This window comes from Cyprinodon tularosa, unplaced genomic scaffold, assembly GCF_016077235.1.
Source record: "Cyprinodon tularosa strain WSP-4 unplaced genomic scaffold, ASM1607723v1 ctg404, whole genome shotgun sequence".
NCBI classification, from domain to species: Eukaryota; Metazoa; Chordata; class Actinopteri; order Cyprinodontiformes; family Cyprinodontidae; genus Cyprinodon; species Cyprinodon tularosa.
In genome coordinates this window covers 753,853-779,032 of record NW_024039124.1, presented here as the reverse complement: position 1 = coordinate 779,032, position 25,180 = coordinate 753,853, and the positions used below count along the sequence as shown (strand labels likewise).

General features: G+C 40.9%; 1 protein-coding gene across 5 annotated transcripts in view; it reads left to right on the top strand.

Moving 5' to 3' along the window:
* kank1a (KN motif and ankyrin repeat domains 1a) overlaps positions 1 to 25,180 on the top strand; it is a 77,674-nt gene that overhangs the window by 48,847 nt on the left and 3,647 nt on the right. For all 5 annotated transcript variants that reach the window (XM_038298280.1, XM_038298281.1, XM_038298285.1 and 2 more), the window contains exons 3-9: positions 14,186 to 16,783; positions 19,306 to 19,443; positions 20,418 to 20,526; positions 20,751 to 20,969; positions 21,427 to 21,514; positions 22,550 to 22,769; positions 23,860 to 24,002. In XM_038298280.1, coding sequence (XP_038154208.1) covers positions 14,186 to 16,783; positions 19,306 to 19,443; positions 20,418 to 20,526; positions 20,751 to 20,969; positions 21,427 to 21,514; positions 22,550 to 22,769; positions 23,860 to 24,002 — 3,515 coding nt within the window. The remainder of the gene's footprint in view (positions 1 to 14,185; positions 16,784 to 19,305; positions 19,444 to 20,417; positions 20,527 to 20,750; positions 20,970 to 21,426; positions 21,515 to 22,549; positions 22,770 to 23,859; positions 24,003 to 25,180) is intronic.

The following is a 25,180-nucleotide window of genomic DNA, read 5'->3' as shown; positions in this document are numbered from 1 at the left end:
ATTATAGAATGTAAAGCACCTCTTTACAGGAAGATGTAAAACAAAAGGCTTTGCAGAGGTTGATAAGCAGAAGGATACACATTGATTCACTACAGACCTAATTTGCCCAAATAACTGTGTAATTGGTGCATCTTTACTCTACATTTCTACCTACTCAGCTCTCTACTTACCTTTTAGGGTTAGTCAGACATGATTCATACCCTAATCTCCATCAGAAAATAACAGATTTTCAAGCAAACTTTATTTCTTTTTTTTTTCTTTCATTCTAAATTCATACCATGAAGTTAACATGCTTTTTTTTCTTTTTTTTTTTTTTACCTTTTTTACTTGCCATTAACTACAGAGGAAATTAACATCATCCAACTTCATTTTTTTTATCTACTGTAGATATTTACAAATTAGATATTTGTCTTCTTAAAGGCAGAAGAATCAGCTGATAATGTTTTTAGCATTTGAATACTGTATGTGTAGGGCAACTAGAATTTTTACTGAAAGATTTTTCAGAAAAGTAAAAGGAAGTGTTACAGTAACACTAGGCAATTAATACTTGTTTAATACTTGCTTAATATATACAAGTCAAATTATTTAACCAGTATAGTTTGTATATTCTAGCTTTATGAAGAATGTCTCACATATTGACAGGAATGTTAAATATCAGCAAACCAAAGTCGTTCTTGACTGTGTGTGGGATGAAGAGCAGATTCCTCCACCTTACTGTGAAATAACTGCTGTCAGCCAAGGTTCTGCTCTGAACACACACACCTGCAGATGGCTCACATTCCTGCTGACCCAAGCCAGGGAGATAAAGAGGCGAGCCTTGCTTCTAAATCTCTGCAGGAATGTGCAACACGCTGGACCGATCCTTTCAGGAAACTTTTAACTCCATCCTCCGTGTCGGTGTGTGCACAGTTGTACCCTCAGGAGTCGAAATCATGCTGATTTTATCAAAAGAAAAAACAAAAAAATCTAGTTTTATTAGTAGCCTTTCTACAAAGCAAGAGGGAAAGGCTAAGCTATGCTTTTACACTACCAACCTTATATCAGTAGAAAAAGGCTTTCGGTGGTCACCTGCTGCGGGTGAAAATGGCGTCTTTGTGAAGATGCTTTTGTAAAAGAGGTAAAGGTCCAGATAAATGTTCAAACAATCAGATTTAATTTAATCAGTTATTGAGTTACTTATTTAGCATTTTTAATGACTTAAAGTGCGACTGCAAAAGATGCTGCGAGAAAATTCCAATCTGAGAATTAGCTACTAAAAAACTTCTTCTTTTTCTGTAAATATCCTCTATCCAGAACTCTCACCTGGTTCAAATGATGTATGAAATAAAAAAGGTTTCTTATTGAAACCTTATTCCTTATTATTACTCAATTAAACTAAAGCCAACAGATAACACATCCGTTAGTAAACAATAGCAGTTGCAGCAATAATCCAGTAATCTGAAAAATGTCTTCTGTACAGTTATTTGTTTAAGTTTACATTATTTCTTTTTCATCTGTGGAACAGGTCAGTATGATAAACTTAGCTTGAGATGTAGTCAAAGTTATTCTGGCCTAATTACCCAGGTTTTAAACTGAGCTCAACAATATACCGTATTTATTCCCAGTCATCATTGCAACATAGCGATTGTTAAGGACTACTTGGATGCCATTCTTGGCATTCTTCCTATTCTCAGCACCAAGCAGGGCGCCCCAACTCCCCATTGACTGCACATGCAGAAAAGCAATAAAACGAAATCCAATTAAACAGAGTCTGAAGCATTTTTGTATAATATTATATAGTGTAGTGTGTGACCTTTCAGAAGCTCTCATAACTTTTTTCTCTGCTACAAAATAAGGTGATCCAGGTGAAAACAGCTCCTAACTTACAGTAATGTTTCATTTCTCTCTTAATCTGAAAGAAATAAAAATATATTGTACTTTAGATGATCAATAGAGACACTATAGGTTTTCTTGGATTTTTTTTTTTTTTTTTTTGTATGGTGGTTTAATGAGAGACCATGAAGAGCTGGATCCTGAGGATGTCATTTCTGTTGGGCCGGCAGGGTGACGTCCTGCAGCTCATTTAAACTCAGTGAAGCAGTTTTATTTCTGTAGCTATAAAAGACCCAGCTGCCACTTACCAACTCCCCCACCGCACCATTCAGCCTTTTTCCTCTTGTGCATTTATGTTACTGCTGTGCGGTTATAATAATGTGTGCCAAAGGGTGCCGTGCTCTGTGTGCTTTAACTAAACAGGGTAATTGTTTTATTTACTGTTGTTGACAGATCTCTTTATCCCGCAGAGCTGATGAATGGACAAAGCTGGAGGTTGTTTCAAGTGTGGCTGTGTCTATCTGTGTTTTAATCACTTCATTGTTTGGGTCTAAAGCAGACATCTACAATAAAACTGAGAACTTCACCAGATAACGATAAGCAAAGATGAAGATCTGGTTTCCATAGTTGGAAATTGCCATTAGACATCAGGCTAAGTGCCACTGTATCTCCAAAGCTAATGAATTAGCTCCCCTTTATAAAATAAATGCCCTCCTCTGATTGGCTCATTTCAAAGGCTTCGTGGCTCACTGCTCCAGTTACATTTACTAAATTTGAAGGTGTATCTTTACCCAGGTTGTTAATGAAAGGTTTCAATTCTTCAGGAAGATGAGTTACAGTTAATTTACCTCCATTTAAGTTACTTAAAACCTCTTAGGCATGCATATGGCTCCAAGGGACCTGAATTGAAAAATAAAAGTTCACCATTTAATGGTCAATAGCCTTCCAACCCTTTCCTCTGAAAGTAAAGGTACTTTCAGACATCTTTTTGGCGTCAACACATCTGATTTACATGCAAATCGCGTTGAGAGGTCCAGCAGCACATCTAAATACCAGGAGCGGAGTATCCGAGTTTTCTGGCGTCCGTGTGTCCTGGCGTTCCACACTTGAGTTCAGACACAGACACTAACTGCAAGCTGTTATATGAAAAATGAAATTACTAAATATCAAGCATTTAAACTCCAAAGGCTTAAAAAAAAGCTGGTAGAATGAATTGTTATGTAGGCTAAAACTATTTTTCCAAATCATTAAAGTAAATAAAGCCAAGCTGCTCTATAGCTTGAAGGTACAGAACAGAGCAGATAAAAAACCAGGGCACCGAACAGCCAGAGCGCCAAGCCTCAAAGCAACTTGACCAGCGTTTAACCCAGAATCCAAATTTTGTCATTTTAGCATTTTTGACGTCCAAAACACTTTAGCTGTGAACGCAGCTTGACATTTGGTCCAAGACTAAAATGGCTTTGTCCTGAACTAGGCTCTGAGTAAAGCTGCTGTTACTCAATAGATGACAGGATGCATCTAATTTAAATTTTAGAAGGATCCTTTTGCGGCCTCACATTTGCGCTTTCTTCCAGGTGTGTATTATAGCTGGGAAAAGACCTGAAACCCTCTGGTAGAACCATAGGCGGATCTACTGGGGTGGCATAGGGTGGCAAATGCCACCCTAAATGACAGCCTTGCCACCCCTGCTGCCACCCCAGTTGACGGTAGGGGTGGCGAGGCTTATAAATTATGAATCATTTGAGAATTACGACCGCTAATTTCCAATGTCGGACTGCAGTGAATGCAGCACGAGATGACGCGAGAGCGACTGAGACTGATTGTTTTGAAAACCGAATGGGGCAAAGCGAGGGAGCCAGGGGTGATGGGGAGAGGAGACACAGGATGAAACAGGTAAAAACTGATTAACTATCTATCGAGAAATGAAATCATAATGAAAGCACAATGTTGCTAGCATAGCTGCAATGCTGATTTTGAGATGATAAAAATCAGGTTGCAGAAAGTTATTTCTCTATCTATGACGTTAGTTAGGCCTGACGTCTCAGCCTCATAAAGACATATTTGCGGTCAACTATGACAGAAAAGAGACTATCAAGTTTGATTTTACTCAAATCAAAACGCACAAAGGCATTGGATCTAAATAAAGTTGTGAAAAGTTTTGCTGAGCAACATGGAAATCGCCGCATTCAGCTGTTATAGTCATGTTAACTTTATGTTATGCTCTCTGGTGAGCCTTTACAGAGCTGCTACATTTTGTTTTGGCACCTGAGAAAATCTGATATTTCCTTTAATAAAACCAAAAGTGTTAAAAGTTAAAAATGTGATACTGGTGTGAATCCTGCTTAATATGAAGCAGTGTTGTTGTTTCTTTTTTTGTATATATAATATGAAACTATCCAGAAATGACCTGTATGAACCTACTCACAAGCAAAATGTATTTTTATGTTGCTTCTTTTCAGATTTGTGGAGATTTTGATGTAACATACAGAACCCGCATTTTTGTTGATTTGTTGATACAGCAGTATGGAGGACCAACTCTGCCATATTTAAAAATAAATACAGAAATAAATAAATGCTTAATAAATAAATAAGCATACAATTAATTGCAACCAAAAATACAAACAACAAATACATGTAAGTAGAAATTAAATTATACAGCTAGTCATAAAGGTATATAACTCTTTTAATTGGCTTCTTTATTTCTTTGCCTTTTTAATATTTACCTTTTTTATTTTTTTGTCATTTATTATCTTCAACTTCATTTTTTAATTGCTTATATTTTTAAGTATTTATTTATGTGCATGTTATCATAATTTTGTCTGTTTTATTCTTCCTTTGTATTTTTTTACCCTAGTTATTTCTTTGCCGCTATTTCTTTCTGCCTGCCCTTTTAACATTTCTGCCTGCCAATTATAATATAATTTCTAATTACATTTATTTGTTGATTGTATTTTTGGTGGCAATTTGTATGCTTATTTATTTATTGAGCATTTATTTATTTCTGTATTTATATTTAAATATGGTGGAGTTGGTCCTCCATATGCAGCTCTATCTACAGCATATTTACATGCATGAAATGTCCCTTTCATGTTGCCTTAACTGCTGTATGTCAAGTTACTGAGGAACAAATGGGGTAAATGTGTGTTCAGAGTAAACATTACATAGATGTCTGGTACCTTGTTCGGGTGCCTTGACCCTTTTATTTTTACTGTGTAGTTACAGTATGCTCACTTTAGTACAGCTCAGTCCATAGATCTCTGATAGGTAACTTTTTCTATCGTTTCTTCTTGTGCAAATGCTGCAAAGCTGCCTCTCTGACAGTCAATCTCGCACATCTGCGACTCAGCACCTGTGTCTTACCTTAATACCTTTCCTGTCATAAGGCCCCTCTAGAAGTAGTGTTATCATTCTTCTATCTCCTATTAAGTGAGATCACATTGTACGATGTATTATTAATATGAACTGTTTCACATGAAACACTAGTACTGTACATACTATTCTCACCAAACTGTGATAAAATTCAGTGTAAACAAATGCCATATGTTGCCACCCCTAAAAAATTCCTGTCCCCCTCTTGCCACCCCATAAATATTTTTCTAGATCCGCCCCTGGGTAGAACCAGGCTTCCTACTGCAGCTGAGAATTTTTTTGGATTCCCCCTTGAGCAGTGGGAAGTTCTAGGCAGAAACTCATTGAGGGATGGATGAAAACCCTTGCTTTTCACTTAATAAGGTTTAAATGGAAATAGAAATGCAGGTCTGCTTTTTTTCACTTCTGTTGTCATTGGTGCCAACTTAAGAAGAACACAGGGTAGCCAAATGCACCCCATCACATTCCAACGACTTGTTAGTCATAATCACAGAATCCTCTCTAGAACCAGAAGAAATACCAGCAGACTCTGTGAGAGTGATGGATGCCACAAACCTGAAACAGCTGGATTTCCAGAATCAAGAAAGAACTCTTGGTAACATTTGAAAGCTGACATAAAGTCTGACTGATTCACCTAATTGTTTATGGCAACACTGTACAGATAAAGGGGCAAAATATGTTTAAAACAAATGTTGTTTTCACTTAATTTACTCTTGGCTTTTATTTAATGACTTACAACAAACTGTATAAATACAAGCTGCTTTATTAGATCAAAGACTACTCCACAAGGAGCCCAGAGTCTCTTTTTCTTGACTATCTACAGTATGAGAAAATAAGAGCTGTTCAATAGCTGCATGGCTGTGTCAAGAGGAAGCCCAGAAATTTCCTCCCAGTCTGCTTCATCACGTACAGCATTAAGTTTTTGAATTTGGCTGTGGCTTTTGGCTCAGACCAGTGACTTCCTACAAGATCGCAGCTGTTTGTTCCAGCTTTAAAGCAATTCTTTGTGCTGCATTTAAAACTATCCAGTTGTTTCCTGATTTCAAATGAGGACTGATGTGTCCTGTTTGACATTCTGCAGCAAGAGTCGTTGATCAAACACTCACTCTTTATTTTGTAAGTAATTAGGCTTAGAGGCATAGGCAGGAAATACCAGCCTGGCGGTGTCTTAAGATCCCACTGAAGTAAAGAAGTCATGGTTTTACTGAGTTAAAGGTAGGAGATTTAAGGGGTTGGTTCTTGGGGATATTATTGTTGCAAATATGAAAGATCACTTCTATGCTTTGTAATAAAAGCTACATTTTTCCGTACGCAAAAGAAAAATCACTAACTGTATTGATATGTTAAGAGGTATGACTAAACTGGCGTAATCTGTTAATTTACCAGGGTGTTTATTACACAGCTTAATATCTGGAGTTATTCTAAGTACGGAAGCAAAGGCTATTTCTGTGTTTGCAGTAAAGGAGAGCAATTAGAAACGGCCATCACATTCCTGAAGTCTAAACGGATGTCAATCAAGTATGTTCAGTCTAAACTAGAATCTAAATGATTGACAGTCTTGACCTCACTCCCTTTGTGCTGCATTTATGTAACAAACGGACTCAGCTAGGCAACACAAGGAGTGAATAAATATACTGGTTCTGAAGGAAAACATTTAGCTTTTCTCCTTTAGAGACGAAAAGGCCAAGACTTGGCAGCAAATCACAGGGAGACAAAGCAGACAACTGCAATGGAAATCCTAGAATTTAAGGAGAACACAATAACATCCAGCATCAACACAATCCAGATCCTTTAGTTTATTTCTAATAGACTGCTCTGGATAAGAATTGGAGAGATCACCATTAATCTTACTTTGGCCATCTTCACTGTACTTTTATTGTTGATTCATACAGAGACATTTATGGAACCGTTTAAGGTCAAACTGCACCATGCAAAAAGAAAAGATTACTATAAATAGCAGCTTAAGCCTTGAACCACTTACAGTATCCTGGATGAACCCCCAGTTATGCTACATGATCAGCAATCTGAACTTTAACACTTTGTGTCTGATCAAACAAAGGCTGGGTCCGAGTGTACGCCCTAATCACTATATAGGGCACTATATAGTAGCTATGCCATTTTACATTAGAGTCCGAACATCTAGTGGATGGAAAAAGTAGTGAACTCGAAATTTCCCGCAATGCACCTTGAAAAATAGTGATCATCCCTTGTCACTAGATGATCCCATATATCCCGGAATGCCTTGCGAAGAGAGCTCTCCTCGCAAAGCATTATAGGATGTGCTGTCAAAGCAACAGATTGCCGCTGACAGGTCAGCGCTATTACTACCGGACAGCGGCGACCAATAACAAAGATGGCGCACTTCATTCATTTAATTTGCATATAACTAACGAACATGTCAAATTTATTAAAAAGGTGCTACATAAATAAACTTATAACTCAGCTTTCAAATTTTTTCAAAAAAAAATTCCTGCACCCTTAATGGTTGTTCAGGAGGTTCCACTTCTTTAGTTTCTGTTCTGACTCAGGGGTCAAAGACATACATTAGTTTGCAGCCTCCCCTACAACACCCCACAAAACATTGACTTAGCACAATCTTCCCTTAGATCAACGCTGCATAACTTTTGACCTGAGTATTATCTTCACTAGAGGTTAATGTATATATGTCATTTAATGAGTCATGTGACCCAGAGCCACTTTTAGGCAGTCTAGGCTCCCTCTAAACATGAGAGATCACAAAGCTACAAATGGATGTTGGCCAACAAAACGGATGACCCTTATGAACCTTACCTGTTTAGAGATATTTTTGATTCTCTGATGTAGGGTTTAAATCTAGAGGGTTGAATGTGGCCCTATGTTTACAAATTACATGTTGAGTTCTCAATCTGTTGTTCCAAACTTGTCTACCTGATTTCAAAACATGAATGGAGACTGTTTAATTTTGTGTCAGTGCAATGTTAGCAGTGGCCTTCAGGGGTGATAAATCTTGAATTTGCAGGTCTAGCGCCCCAAAGTTACACAATGCTGTGCAAGATCAGAACAACTCTTTGTTTTGTTGATTACTCATGATTATTGATAATTGTCAACTATTTTAGAATGCATATAATCTTTAACGGAGTATGTAGACTTTAAAACATTTTATTTGCTTAAAGAACTACAACAATGGAGCATTTATTAAACTAAAACAGTACCATATCTGTACCATAATTTAATAGTGGTAGGAGTCCAACCAATATCAGTCTCTCTTTGGGCGCTACTGTTCTTGGGTAAAGGGCTTTGAATGTTTGACATCAATGGAGAAGCTCAACGTTTTGAAATATGTTGAATCTGTGGTCATTTTCCCCAATGGTATCATACAGTAAAAGTCTCATACAGATTCCTGTTACAATGATATGGAGACATAGTTTAAAAGAATCAAAGGGGATTTAGACTACAGACAGCTACAATTCTTCTCCAGTGAAACAAGAAAGGAAAGGTTTGGAGCAGTAGCATATTTTTTTCCCTGTCCCTGGGTGGCTTGGATGTTAAAAAGCTTTTGTTAGTTCTAAACTTAAACATTAAGTACCGCAAAGTAAACAGAGGCCTGCTTGTATATTTTTACCTTAAGATCAACCTGAAACCCACTCAGAAGGGCTGAGTTTCAGCTACAAGTTACCAAACAGGAGAAAGGAGAAACATCTGACTTAAAACAGTTTTTTAAACAACTACTGCTAAGAAATGATTCTGGTTGCCACATCCTGGAAAAGCTTGGACGTTTTACAGGAGTTTAATGTTCATCACATGTAGGGAAATGAAATAGCTCAAATACAGGCATATGTGGGGCTGTTTGGTGACAAAGGGGGAAAAACCGGGCAATAAAATAACTGTGACCAGTTAGCATGTGGTTTCTGATTGGTTCTGGGCTGCCAATCATCTGTCAAAGGCATGTTTTAATCCCACAACTTCAAACCCAGAATAACCCAGAGCTAAATAGACTGAAGGTTGTTCTTTATTTGGTGGTGGTGGGATGGGGGTTCTACAGTTCAATTATTTTATTTTCAGTTAAAGTTCACAGACATTCAGAAGAAAATCAGTAAAATAGGAAATCTTAACCCTCTTGGTATGTATGCTGTAAAGTTCTGCAGAGTTGATGCTAGATTTAGGTGGGGGTGTTGTTTTGGAGTTCCTTAAATACTTCCAGTGTTTAGTCACACTGGTGGAGCTCGGTTTGGGAATAGTTTATTGCGAGCAGTTTCAGGAAGCCTGATGCCTTGAGCAAACAGTCTAGTTTTAGACTGAGCCATTCGAAGTTCTGGAAATGGTGAAAATATTTTTGCTTTATTTGTATCCGATAATGTTAGTTTTCACTTTCAAAGTGCAGTTCTTTAAATGAGAACATGGAAATGGTGAGAAAATTGTCCTGCTGCAGTCCATCCCTGGTAAGCGGACAACAGAACAGCTGTTTATGACTGCAGCAGAGTCCAGAGGTCTCCTCAGTCTCTGCACGAGGATCGCCAGTTGTCCCCTGGTGATGAGGTCATCGCTCAGCTGTTCGAGGTCTCTCTTGGTACCATGTTAGCTGCCCTTCGCTCCTCTGAGACTGAAAAATGAGAGCCCCCCCCCCCTCCACACTGCAGTGAGGGGAGTCCTCCAGAGCAGTCAACAGTAAAAAGTGCCTGCAGCCTCACAGGGGATCATTGATTCAGCAAAACAAACAGACCATGGTTTCTGCCTTTAAAGGGCCAGGCAGCAAAAAAGGGCTTTCTCTTAGAACTTTAAACAAGAAGTTGTAATATTAAAGACTGCAAACTAAATCTATTCATGGATATTTTATTAACTTAAGGTGTATTATTCTCTGAAGATCTGAATGGCTTATTTCCTGTTTGTTATTGTTAGGCCTCTGCTTTGTTCAGTAAAATCCAGTTAGATGTTAGAAGTTATTCTTCTATTCAAAGCAAAATAATTTGGGCTCCTTCTGATTTTAGTTAATTATAAATCAAGTTGTTTTAGGTTATCTGTTGTCAAAGGTGGGTATAAAATGTCTGCAGGGTTTGTACAACATGATGGATGGTCAGTGTGAAACAAACAAATATGAAATGACCAACAACCTATGAGTTTGTTCTATTGTTTTATTTGTCATGAAACTAAAATGTCTGGAAAAGCCCAACCACAGTCCCTGGCAGAAGTATTTTTACACACTTAGCTTTTGTGGGTCTGACAGCGTTACAACCACAAACCTCTGTGGGTTTTCTTTTAATTTTGTTTGGTTCATAGTGTGTTTAGGAAGTATTGGGAAAATTATAAGGGGGTCCTCCTGTTTTTGTTTTTAGTTATAAAGGTTTAATAGATGGATAAAAAAAAAAATCCAGAATCATAATTCTTAAAAGAAAAAAAAGAAAAAAAAAAGTGATTTCTGGATTCCTATGGCAATTTTAGACCCCTCCATGATTTAGACCAGGCACCCCCAAAGTCGGCCCTCGAGGGCCGCTGTCCTGCGGGTTTTAGAGGTTTCCCTGCTCCAGCACAGTTGATTTACATTGATAATTGATTAAGAGGCTTTTGCTGAACTGCAATCATCAGAATCAGCTGTGCTAAAGCAGAGAAACCTCTAAAACCTGCAGGACAGCGGCCCTCGAGGACCGACTTTGGGGATGCCTGATTTAGACTTGGACAACCTTTATTGTAATTTTGTATACACAGAGTGTATACAAGAAATTCCGTTTAGTACAGCTTTCCAGACAGTAAATGAACATTTCCATTCCATAAAGTGCAGCAGTGATCAAGTGTAAAGAGTGTGGGAGGAAAAACCATGGTGCGAAAAATGCATTGATATGGAAGTTCACAGTATTAATATATATGGTGAAAATATGCAGTATTTTAAGTTTGGTGTTATCAGTGTGATGCAGAGTCTGTGACATGATTTTAGAGTTTTTCAACAGTTTAGTAGTCTGATGGTAGTGGGGAAGAAACTGTTGCAGAATCTGCTGGACCTGCATCAAAAGCTGTGAAGCCTCTTCCCAGAGGGCAGCAGGGTCCATGTTGGGGGTGTGAGGGGTCATTGATAATGTTACGTTATGTCATTGATGATGGTACAGGCTCGGAACACGCAGCGCTGGGATAAAATGTCTTTGATTTTTAAGTGGGAGAACAAGCAAAGCAGCAGAGTGTTCAAACACTTATTTTTCTCACTGCATGACCACTTTATCTAGTAAAAGTATTTTGCATTTGCACTTTTTTGAATAAATTTTAATGAAATTCTAAATTATAACTTTATGTAATAGAGTTATATTTCTTTATTTTAAAAATATGCTTGGTCAGTAAAAAAATTTATCTTAGGTCCACTTGGCCGGTGAGTCAAAAAATGTGTTTCGAACCCTGGGCCACGGCCTGACCATGGTCAGGGTTCGAGCGTTTCCACCTAGACAGGGGACTGCTTTGAACGCTTGAGTGGGGCGACCTTCCCAGGGGGTGGGACGTCTGAGTCATTATTAGGGATTAAATAGAAATCCTAGAATGACTGCTTCTGTGTGTTTTAAGGTATAGAAGTTTTCCAAGAGTCATAGATTCTAAAAAGTACTGCTTCAGAAGCACGGAAGCTATGGTCCTGCACCACAGTCCAAAGTTCAGAACCCGATTTCATCATAGTGCTGTTTCATGACTCAAATAATCCTTTTCTGGCCAATCACTGAATGTACTTTTAATGTGTGTGTGTGTATGTATATATATATATATATATATATATAACTGCCAAGTGCCATAAAGCCAAAATACACCCTTTTAATGTCCCAATCTTATGTTGTTGATAAATAAGACATGTAAAACAATACAAATGTGTGTTAATGAACATGAGGTAGAGCTTTCTGTAATACATAAAAAGTTTAGAGCATTGACAGTGGCTGCTTTTTGTCCAGTTACCCCTAATTAAGGAAACCTGATCGGATCCTTACACTCTGACAAGCTGTTATATTCTCGTTTAAACCTCAACAGGATCCAATAATCAAGACAATAATTTAATTTTTAAAAGTGAATTTTCTGCTGTTTTGAAGCAAAAAGCTTTGTCTGTTTTCTGTACAAAACAGATGTTTGCGGTTCACTTCGTTACAACTAGACATTAAAAGATCTTCGTTAATCGGATACGCTGAGATCAAATTATAATGTATAGAAAAAGGCTAATCATGTGACCCGAATTAAAGTGTTTGTACACCCCAACATGAATTAGAGCAATGTTGTTTGGTAAATAAGAGCATTAGTTAGAGTATAAGGCTTGACATATACATTAGTGGAACTGTTTGTGTAGAGAACAGACTGTTATTGTGGAGAGGTCCCCTCCCCTCCACTGAAGGACTGGACTCTTATTTGGGAAGGGAAGCCGCCAGCTCAGAGCCTCGCAGGATTGGAGGAAACAGCCGTCCAATGGTGCTGCAGAGCCACACTGCACTGACTTTACACCAACTTTTTTTCCTTCTCTTGTGGAGAACGGATTGAGAACGTGAACAGTGAAGAGAAACTGCCTGATCTGAGCTCTGTCTGTTGATTAAACCAGAAGAATAGAGCGGTGTTGGCCTGAGGTGAGCGAAGCCTTTAACAGCCCAGCAGCAGGATTAAATCCTGTAATCTCTCCTCCTCTGTTTTAGCCGTAGGGAAAAGATTGAGGAGAAGGTGTTGGACCTGGGTGTACTGGGAGAAAGAGCAGGGCTGTTTATTTCCAGCCTGTGTTTTCTTTAGTTGGGGAGAGTTCCAGGCATACCAAGAACAAGACGCTGTGTTCAGTCAGTATACAGCAGCCAGGAAAGCTGCTTGACTCACATGTCAAAGGAGGCATTTTTTAGCTGGCTGTGTTGGAGTTTGGACTTTGATTTGACCTGCTCTGATTGATCTGCAGCTTGTTCTTAGCTCCTCAGTGAGTGTGCTCAGTGTAGGTCATCTTGTCCAGAAAAAAACTGAACTGTTGACAGCAGGGTGGATTTTGAACCAGAAAATGTTGACACTGTGCCTTTTTGTGTGCGTTGTAAACAAGCGCATTAACTGTTATCTGTGGAGATTTCAGCGGTGTTTTGAGCTGAGGTTAAGCGTTGTCTGCTAAACTGATCACTTATGCTTTCCCAGCAGATGTAGGAGGCATGTTTGTACTTGCTGTCAGATTATGAGTGTTACCAGCCAGATAATTTTCTTTTACACCCAAAACAATCTGTGCATCTCAGAAAATGTAAACGATTGAACAACCTTTGCTTATTTGCTGTTTTTTAGGTAGAGATTCAATAAATATTCCCTTTGCAAACATCAAAGGTAACAACACATGGCTGTTTTGGGCTTTTATACCTTTAAACAGTTTCTCACTTTGCACCTAAACCATGTTGATATGTTTGTTTGTTTTTTATTTAATGACCATAAAAGTGCTTACACTGAATGTGAAGGTTGGTTTATCATTATATATTTTGGGAAAACTTTGTATAGCTTCCATCCATCCATTTTCTATCACACTTATCCTTGCTGAGGTCATGAGGGGTGCTGGTGTCTATCTCCAGCTGTCAATGGGCGAGAAGCGGACTACACCCTGGACAGGTCGCCAGTCTATCGCAGGTCAAACTTTGTATAACACCTCATTTATATTTGTTTTGGCTCTAATTTAGATTTCTGCAAATTGATGCAGATGAGCTGTAGCACATTAAGACCCCAAACTAAAACCAAATGAACTCTGACTCATCCCTCCTGTTTTATGTATTAGCATTTTAAAATCTTTTTTGTGTGAAACTTATTCAGAGCAAAATATTTTGAAAGTTGCTCATTTCATGTCAGGTGAGAATAAAATGTCATCTTATTGGTAAGAAATAAATACTGCTTAGTGTAAAAAGACTTGTAGCAGACCACTCTTATTTATCCTGAAAAAAGTCTGTCACAAAATGCCAAACATGCAAAGTAATAAACCGGGGGAGTAAGCTAAGTCAGCTGTTAAAACATAAATGTTTTTTTTTTTTTGTTTCAAATCCAGATGGATAAATGTTTTCTGTGTCGTCATCTCTTTCAGAAAGAGCACAAACATGCCCGAGCACTGGAGATGAGAAGGACCCTTACTACGTTGAAACTCCTTACGGTTACCAGTTAGACCTGGATTTCCTCAAATATGTCGACGACATTGAGCGGGGGCACACCATCAAGAAGCTGAGCATCCAGAGGAAACCCAAAGTTGCCAAACCTCTGGCAACGCCTCGGGGCAGCACTGCCGGGGTCGGCACTCGGCCTGAATGGACCTCCACAGATTCCCTGTCCTCCTCCAACAGCGATGGGAAACAGTCCCCGGTCTTTTTTCCCTCAAGGCACCAGGACGCCACGCTGTTGAACCCCCCCCTCCCCAGGGCGACCGTTGAAGCCCCTGTGGGCCAGTCGTACTCAGTCTTGGCAGAACAGAAGCAGCTCCTTCCACCACCTTCACCCAGGTTTGCTCCTCGTCACAACCCCCTAGTGGAAAAGACGCTCATGGAGACCCGGCGGCGGCTCGAACAGGAGCGGCTGCTCATCCACAATGAGCCTCTGATTCCTCGCCGTCGACTGGCCAGCTTTGGAGGCATGGGCTCCAGCAGCTCGCTGTCATCTTACTCCAGTTCAGTCGCCCCGAGCCAGATCTCCCCCAGTACCCACCAGCCTCTACCCATTAATGGCCTGTCTAATGGAGAATATAACCCTTATTACTCACAGTCCAGAGGCAGTTCCATTCGCCACAGTCCCATGAGCTCAGGCGTGGCCACACCGGTGACCAACGTCAGCCCGTTACACCTGCAGCAGATCAGAGAGCAGATGGTCGTGGCCCTGAAGAGGCTGAAAGAGCTGGAGGAGCAAGTGAAAACCATTCCTATCCTACAGGTGAAGATCGCTGTTCTGCAGGAGGAGAAAAGACAACTAGCCGCTCAGACAAAAAACCAAGGTCTCTGTGGCTTCCGCAAGCGTTCCTACAGTGTGGGCAGCGCCGACCAAATGGAGAGCTCTGGATCTGTTCAAAAGGAAACTGAGCTGCAGATCGTAGAGCCAGAGGTCCAGGAGCAGAACACCCAGCGGCTGGAGGAGTTCAGGCGTCTGGCTGCTGAGGTTCAAGCTCTGGAGAAGACGACCAAGGAGCATCATGTGGCGGAAGTTCAACCTCCAAACCAGGTCTGCCAAAAGTCCATTGGGGTGGTTACAGATGAAAACATGAACAATCTTTCCTTCCCTCTGAGAAAACTGCAAACAGAGAGTTGTTTCCGTGATGCGGGGATGGTGACGGAGCGGCTGGAGATGCGGAGCACCGGAATTGTTGTGACTGAGGCCATGCTGGGCGTGACCAGTGAAGCTGACAGAGAAATCGAGCTCCAGCAGCAAACCATCGAAGCTCTGAAGGAAAAGATCTACCGCCTGGAGGTCCAGCTTAAAGAAACGACTCACCAAATGGAGATGGGGAAGCTGAAACTTGAGCTCCAGGCAGCCGGAGGGTCAAACAAGAAGAAGGCAGATAAAGGGTTAATGGTGAAGCCAGAGATGTACAATGCAGGCGTGGAAGCCAAAGTCCAGATGCGCAGTCAGGCAGTGGGTGAACATCTGGAATCAGACCAAACAGCTGCAGATAAGGTTCTGCAGACCCACACAGTGGGGGTGTCCTGTCAGCCCAGCATGCAGAGCATTGCCACAGGACCGGAAACACCCATGGACCAGTGGGTGGTGCACCAGCGGGTGGAGGTGAGTGACCAGTGCGTTGGGAGGCGGGTAGAAACATGTCATCAGCTGGTGGGGGCGGAGCAGAGTGTTTGTGAGGTAGGAGTAAACACAGAGGAGTCGGTGGAGAGACCAGACCGCTATAGAACCACGACAGAACCAACCAAACAGTCCAGATCGATCGGCTGCGGCGATTGTTCTGTGGATGTCAGCATCACTCCTGTGAAGACGTTGGTCTCTCAAGGAACCGACCCAGATCTCGTTGGTAAGGTGGACTCTGCCGTTATGGCGTGTCCAGAATCTACGTGTCAACAGACTGGTACCGATGCGGAGTATGAGAGTAAGTCCACAAACACGAAAACAGCCGAGGTGATAGACTCCTTCACCGGGATGGAGCTGACCACCTGTGATAAGCACACCAACACGGCAGCAGCGGAAACCAGGACTGTAGCTGCGGGGGAGGGACTCGTCCGAGATGTTCTGACCACAGCTAAAACACGTTCAGTGGCTGTTGGAACTGGCAACGACGTGGGGTCACTTCCCAGTAAACCAAACCCAACTAAAACCAAAGAATGTGGGGTGGGCCCGGTCAGCATCCACGACAATTTCCTAATTGGCCTAAAAACCCGAAACATTGCAGTTGGTCCTTCTCAGCCCCCCGACTCTTCCGCAAGCAAAGCAGGGAAGACAGAGGCTGCAACACCAGAGCCACAGGGTGGCGTCGGTCTGGACCATTACATAGAAAGGGTCCAGAAGCTGCTGCAGGAGCAGCAGATGCTGCTGGCAGAGAACTACAGTGAGCTGGCGGATGCTTTCGGCCAGCCCCAGTCCCAGTTCGGATCCATCAACAGCCAACTGGTCAGCACGCTTTCGTCCATCAACTCTGTGATGAAGTACGGGAGCGGCGAGAACATCCTGAGGCTGCACTCAAACTCCAGCACAGGTGAGCATGTTCCTCGCTTCCAATATGCAAACATAACATTCCTGTCCCTCTGGGTGAGCTTCAGCAACATGTGGTTTGAGTGATGATTGGCTCAGAGTCATGCCAGGCAATTAAAGCATAGTTTCAAGGGCAGACAACTGAAAACACACACACACACACACACCCAAAATGTTACTAAAGAAGAAAAGGGCTGAAAAACCGGCCTGATGAAGATCTAAATACATTCTCGTGTGTCTCAGAACAATAAAACTTTTACAAGCCTTCTCTATTAGTATTTCAATTCCATAAATGTCCACCAGGAACCAATAAAAAAAGCTTTGGCTAAGGTTATACCTAAACAAATCTGAGTCTTAAACGTTACAGGATCGCTTTGTTTTAACTTCAGTTATTTAAAACTCTAACCCTAAAACCTTCACATATCTATGATAAACATTGAGCTAACACAATATGGAAGCAGATGGAAAATATTCACACGCTTTAAACTTTTTACAGCTTAACTCATTTAACCTCTTTAGTATCTTATTGGGATCTTTAGTAATTCATCAACAAAAAGTAGGAGACAGATCCATGATTTCAAAATGTTTACAAACAGAAATCTGAAAAGTGTGGCCCGCATATTTTCATTCCTTCCCCACTTACCAGAACACCAGAATAAAGTCTAGTACAAATTATTTCCTACAGAAGTCCAGCTGTGTGTAATTGGTTCCCAGAATAACTGCAGCTGTTCTCTGACAGCTTCTGAGGTTTGTTTGAGAATGTTGGAGAATAAACGGCAGCAACATAACGACCAACAGACACAGCAGCCAGAGAAGTTTACAGCAATTGGTGGTAAAACAGAATCACTGCAAAATTAGAACGCATCTGTTAACCTGAACTAATGGACTTTAAGAAAAGCAGCCATTTTAATTCTGGAAGAGCTGTTTAGTCCCCCGGCTCGGGTAGAGAACCTGTCAAAGGGATAAATATGTTGGACTTTTATATCTTAAGGAAACTTAAGGAAAGGAAGCAAACATGTGGACAAAGGTTTTCTGGTCAGATGGGACCAAAACAAAACCTTCTGGACTGCATGCAAAACACCATGTGGTGAAAAGCCACATCACTACATGGTGGTGGCAGCATCATGCTAAGGGAAATCTTCTCTTTAGCAGGTGCAATGAAGCTGATGGGAGGACGGATAGGATTGGGGACAGAGTAGAGTGTTAACCCGGCTTCAGACAGAGTCTGAGGTTCACCTTCATACAGCCAGGGGTGTGATGGATCACTTCAGGCCAGTGACCTCCAGCTATGGGTGGAAAATCCATGCTGTAACTCAACAGAATCTACATCAACAGCCAATGTATCAGGAACATGCTTAACAGGCTTAAGTTGTTGCATTTAAAGGCTCTAAACCAGTTCAGAACCTCTGGTTTGGATGAAAACCTTTGACCCTGTTGAAACGGAAAGGAACACCAGGATGACATAGCTGTTGCTTTTTATTTTTTTTTTGCACAAAAAAAATAGCATGAACGCCTATGTCCAGATGTGCACAGCTGGTTTAGTACAAACACCCAACAACCTGCAGCGAAATGTTGCCTCATTGGAGCTCAATATGGATGCCTGCCATTTTTGCAAAGCTTTGTGTTGATCCATCACTAAAGGAACTGAAGAAAAAGATTGCAGTTTTTCCAAGGCCCAGTGGTGTTTAAGGTTGACCCTAAAACTATGGTACAAGGTCTGCCTTCAGCCGAGGATGTTGGACTCTGGGTGTTTGCTTTAGCTCGTCCATCTTTACATTTTTTAGAACAGCTCTAGGTTAATAAATGCACCAGGAAACATTCTCCCAAGCTATGAGCTAGTATTATCTGAAGCCTCCATCTTTCTGCTCAGCTGGTGGAGGCTGGGTCGTATACTTTAGCGTTCAAACGCAGTCTAAAGATAATCCTGATAGGATCAGACAGAACAAAGTTATCCCTGACCCAAGAAGAAATGCTGTCTGGACAGGAACCAGCAGTGAGCTCATTTCTGTCCAGAGCTGCAGCTTCGCTCCAATCCCGCTCTAAATTGTTGTTGGTGATTTTGTTTAGTTTTTTATGAGCTGTGCTACCTTGGCTAACACCTCCCTGTTGATGAGGATTCCCTGCTCCTTGTGAATTATGTAACAAGCATTCATGCTGACCAGCAAATGAATGTGGGCCCATTGTCTGGTGTTTCTGGCCTTTTGTGGAGCACTCAATGACTAAGCAGCTCCCTCTAAAGCAACTCAGTAGGATTAACAGCACTGGACACGTAACAGTTTGTTAAAATGGTTTTACTATCCGGGCTCTATTCACAGCAGTTTTCTTGACAATTAAATTTTTTTTTTAATGTTTCCTTTTTTTAAACAGCTGTTAGATGTTTTCTACATTGATTTATGTTATAAAACGAACACAAAACTGTATTTCTTCAGATATTTATATAAACCTCCTGCAAACCAGTTGAAGACTCTCTGCCCACTCAAGAGGAACCTTCATTCTGTTAACAGTTACTGTTTCTCTGTTGTTCAGAGAGCTCTCTGCAGCTCACCTCACCAGACGTCGCGATGGAAACTGCAGATCATCCAGAGAACATGCATGCACAGCAGCAGATCAGTGCAGCAGAGCAGAAGAGCCGCATGGATCTGCAGATGTCTACGGCACTGCATGGTACTGAAGCCTTTATGTTTCTGAGTGTTTAATCATGACTTGTTATACAGTAATTAGCATGGCACACATTTTTGATGAAGATTCAAACAGCAAAATGACTGTGTGTGTGAAAATAAATGAGACCATAGTATGGTTTCAGGTTACAGTTGGAACCTGATGGTTTTAGGTGGTTGTTTTATAGAATCTTTATCCCTGTCATTAGAGAGGAGTCTATTTTTATTTTCTTTTTAGTTTTTGCATTTATAATTCAGGCTCCTTTAGAATTAGGAAGGACACTTAGACTAACCTTAACCAGCCAGTCATCTGAATATCCATCCTTCCACACAGTCTGGGGAAGAAGAAAAAAAACAGTGGAAAGCCTGGAAACAACTATGATCTTATCTGGTAGCACGGTATCCTATGATCGCCTGATTAGGAACAGATCTAGAATCCCTCACCAAGTGGCAGAAGGTGGGAGGAAGAAAATATCACCCGAGGAGCTCCGCTCACACTCCCACCTGTCAAAACATGGGAAACATGTTGTATGACTCTGTTGCTATTGAACCCCCCCCCACACACACACACCCACTGCATACATGTTGCGACTTGACGCTCCACACACACTTGCAGCTTCTTTGCCGTCCCCTGCAGCAGTAAAGAGGCCCCTTCATGGCGGCGGGTCCTGGCAGATGTGCGGAGTGTTCTGGCTCTCTGCTGGTATTTTGGTTTTCCTCAGGCCTGCGCCTAAAATGACTGAGATGCTTCTGGCTTTGAGGAGTCTCCAAGTCTCTCTGGACACTTCATGGCTCTCAAACCCTCTTAAGAAAAATGGCACCTGTTAGTTTTTTTTTTTTAAATAGCAGCCGAGGTTTTTAAAAGACATATGAAAAATAAGAAAGTTATCAAAGCAAAAACAATGCATTTCAGTTTGAGATAAAATGAATGGATATTTGGTTTTTAAAGGATTGTGTCCTCGTCGCGTGTTTTCCCTGCAGGTCAGCCATGCAGCCAGAATAACCTGAAATCCATCATGAAGAAGAAAGATGGCCGAGCTGACGCCAACGGTACCAAGAAGAACCTGCAGTTTGTTGGCGTAAACGGAGGGTAAGCGTAACGTTTGAATTGTTTTTGTTTTGATTGTTCCCACATGGGGGTAAAGATGCTGCCGATTTTAGGTTTACTCAGCTGCTGCTCTGATGCTCTCCCCTCTTAGAGCCTTGTTAACACCCACCCGACCACTCGCATGCAAAATGTACTGAGGAAATCTGAGCTGCAGCTTCTGAAGGTCTGCTGCCTTCTTACCCTGTTTTCGCCCCCTTGTGGTTTAGATATGAAACTACATCAAGCGACGAGTCCAGCTCAGAGGACAGCAGCTCCTCTGGGTCGGAGGATGAGGAAGATGAGGACGAGGAGAAGGACTACGGAGGAAAGAAGGATGAGTACAAGGAAGTGAGAGGAAGAAGAATCGGGGAGGAGTTTCAAAATAAGGGGGCCGAGGATGTGGATAAGGAGGAGGAGGAAGGTTCAGAGAACGAGAAGAGGGAGAGGTTAGTCATAAAGAGACTTGTGAATCCTAGAGGAGATGATACAGACCTTCCTAAAGAGAGTCTAGAAAAGTTTTCTAGTTTAACATACTTTGAAAGTCGCCAGAGCCTGAAATCAGCCAATATTTGTGATCAAATGTGCAAATTTCTTTTTTTATTTCGTGGTTTGATACAGTTTAACAATTTTTCAAGGTTTATGTCCTTTACTTTCTACAACAGACTTATTGCAGATATGTTAGACTTAAGCTGTTTGGGATTATAGGTTCCTACATATCAGATGTTTCATGAAAACATGCTCTGCTTTCGTACTGGTGAAGTCAAACTATAATAATTTTGCCATCAGGTTTGGATCTGTGCTGTGTTATAGGAATGCTGTCATAATTATACGGTAAATGTACATGCATGGATAGGTATTTAGGTATTTTTAACTAATATATTTTGTTTGTTTTTTAATGTAAAGGTATGAGCTGAGTGAGAAGATGTTGGCTGCGTGTGACGTTCTCAACACTCACCTAAACGACTCGAAGGCTGTGAGCAGCAAAGATCTGGTGAGGAGATCCATTTTATCGGCTTTTAATCAGTAAATGAATCACTTTTTACTTTTTTTTTCATTGGCTGTATACACCTTTAGAGGGAAAAATAATGTTTTATTATATCTTAACAGAATCTCAAGATAAAAAAGCCAAAACTAAAATTTGCTTCAAAGATAAATGTTAAAAACATTAATATTTTAACTGGTTTAAATATCATAGATATACAGAAATATCCTAAAGAAAAGTAGCAACTGTAAAACTAGTTTAATATTTATCACTTATAAAGGATGCACTGTGGGATGTTTACATGTTACACATTATTAGATCCTGTTCTAAAGTATAAAATCCATCTACTCTGTGTGGCTGTCGGGTCTTTATCCATATATTTTTACACTATTTTGACCTTAATTAATGGATATTTATTGTTGCCCCCTCTTTGTCCATATGTGAATATTTGTCCATCTTCTAAATTTATTAGAACCTCATTGAAATGCTTTTCTAAACAAACTCCCTCATTAAAACATTTAGTAATCTGCATTTTCATTTAAGAGGAGGGAAAACAACCTTCTCTGCTTAGAAATGCTATTTTTAACGGAAACACCATTTTTATAGATGTTCCCTGGTATATTTTTAGTTTCTTACTTCTGTTGTTATTGATCTTGGAACTTTATATTAGTTATTTATGAGTCTACATTTCAGCCACTAGGCTAGATGAGGACCCATGTTTATTTAACCACTTTGCAAAGTGAGCAGGACAGGAAGGGAGGTGAAAAAGTTCAGCTGCAGCAAAGAGTGTCATCTTGGGGTCATCAAGTCTCAATTACAGCCAGGTGCTCCCCAAACAGCAGCAGGGTGTTTGGGGAGAAAAAAGCCTTGCTTTGTTTTGTTTTTTATGGTAATTAGTTGTGGCATGTACTCCCTGAGTTGATTGTTGTTGTTTTTGCAGACCCCACTGTTTTTGCAGACCCCACTGCCTTGATATCACTGATAGGTCTGCTTGTTTGTTGATGTGAGTCTAAGCTGGTTAATGACTCTGGCCTGCCTCCATAGAGAGCCAGCCTGAACACTGTGCAGCACGAGTGGTTCAGAGCATCCAGCCAGAAGGCAGCGGTTGCCGGGATGGTGGAGGACTACCTGCGGGCTTTTGAAGCAGTCTCACCAGACGTGCTGCGCCACATCGTCAACATGGCCGACGGCAATGGCAACACGGCGCTGCACTATAGCGTGTCTCATTCCAACTTCCAGGTGGTGAAGAAGCTGCTAGATGCAGGTGAGGGCTAAAAACACACTTTTTTTGTTCTGTGTTCAGTTTGACCCGCCAAAGCCAGGTCTGATTGCTGCCAGAGCCTTAGAGTCAAGAAATCCTCTTAGTAGGACCAGACCACATGAAGCTGGCCTTCAACAACTTAAATCAGAAACATCACTGATAACTCAGTACCTTAAGAAATAGTGTTTAAACAGTGAAACTCTCCAAGTTGACTTGTCCAGATAAGAAAAGAACCCATCACCTATAAGTGATCAAAACATTGATTTTACTCTTTATAAGAAATTCCAGAACATTCAGCCATCTGTTTAAAAGCTTGAACTCCAGCGTCTGGAAAACAACAAAAAGACACACCAGTAAGTTCACCTCTGAATGGCTCAGAAAAGCGAAAAATTAACACTTTGGAGTGGCCTAGTCAAAGTCTGGACTAAAATCAGATGCTGTGCCATGATCTTAAACAGGCTACTCATGCTTTCTGGCAGATACACAAAGCTGCTGATAACCAGCTGGTGTCGCTAAGGACGGCCCCAGCTTATCATGCATTATTCTTTAAATAGATTCATCATAATTTAAATGATGTGTTTTGCATCTGGTTTATCTTTGATATTAAAAGTTTGGTTCTCATCTGAAACATTAAACGCGATAAAACGATAAAAAGCTGCTTTTTCTTAGCATGTGTTCAAAACGTAAATCTAGAAAGAACTTGAACTGTTTACACTCGACCTGTTCCAGTGCTGCAGCGTTTTTAAAGCTCTAATGGACTGGGATAAGGTCTCAGACACTTTCTTCTCTAATCGACTTCTATCTCCTCGTCCTTTTTTTGGACTGAGTCTCTGACAGCACATCCACCCCACCCTGCCCTCGCAGTCACTGCTGTTTTGGTCCTTGTGATACCAGCTATCAAGATAATGAATCGTGTTTACAGGCGTCTTACAGGCAGCTTAAGGAAGAGACTGCCTGAAGCCTGATAAATCTGGACTGTTATTGCGGAGGAGTCAGTTACAGGAAGGAGCCCAATCAGCGTGGAGCAGGAGGGGGGGGGGGGGGGGGGGCTTAGCTCCCACAGTGAGATTTAAACTCTGTGTTTGTGTTTCAGACGTTTGCAACGTGAACCAGCAGAATAAGGCCGGGTACACGCCCATCATGCTCGCCGCGCTGGCTGCCGTGGAGACGCCAAAGGACATGTGCATCGTGGAGGAGCTTTTCAGCAAGGGAGACGTGAACGCCCGTGCCAGTCAGGTGGGTCACAGTGGCCTGCAGAGCATGATGGGGAAAGTTAATGTGGAGTAACATAGCTTGGTTTAAAATTGGTCTTGTTCCTCTTCAGCATCTTTATGTTTTTTCTGTTTTCTTCATGTGTTCTGGGAACGTTTGTACTATAGTGACCCCTAGTGGTCTTTACACTGTTTGCATGATCAAAAGTTTAGGGAATTTTAAAAAAGACAAGAAATGGCATTCTGCACATTTGGATCCTCAGCTGGTTCTAAGCAGAGCTTCATGATTTTTTATTTTTTTTATTTTGTAGGAATTTTATTTTAAAAAACAGCTTAACTTACATGAGCTGCTCTTAAGCTGATAGGTTTAAGATTGGTGCCTCGAAAAAACAAAAATGTGGATACCTTTTTATGATATCAGACAAGTCCTGTCAAACCACCTGATTGCTAAATCCAAACAGCTCACTGACATTGAATGTGGAAGGATTGGTGAGCTACATACAAGCTTTCTCTCAGCATGTTTTGAAAATTCAATAAATGAAGAAAACTGACCTACTCAGATTGAAGCATGTGCTGACTACTGGTCAAAGCCCACCAGAATGCATCTGCAAGGAAAGGGCTTTAAAAATGACAAATGTCATCAGAAGCTCACTTCTCCTTTAGTGTGACACGTTTAGACCTTGAACTGGAGCAACCTACATACTGGAGAGCTGAAAATGTTTTAATTATTCTGATATAAAAACACTTGCCTGGATGGTTCTGATGGGTTCAGGCATTGCTGACATAATGAGTAGATCCCTCCTGGAAGGTTTTGAACGACTCAGTTTTTGGGGAGCAGTTCAGCTTCAGGCTGGCAGTGATATGGAGATATTTTGCAGACATCTCTGATTGACGGTCTTCCTTTGTGCCGTTCACCATACCTGTCCGTCGATAGACTTCTTCCAGGAGATTAACGTCATCTTTTGTTCCCCTGATCTAACTATAGAGTGAATTTTGTTCCATTACTGTGGCAAGCAAAGAACATGCTTTGTAAATTGAAATTTTAAAATAATCAGCTTTTTTCAGCTATTCCTCCAGAGTGAGGAGAACAGGTGTATTTCTGTTCATCTGCATGGGTCAAGAATACTTTTATTGGCCACAATGAAACATTTGTTTTCAGCTTGTAATAAAAATGATCTGTTAAACACATTTTGGATAGAATGA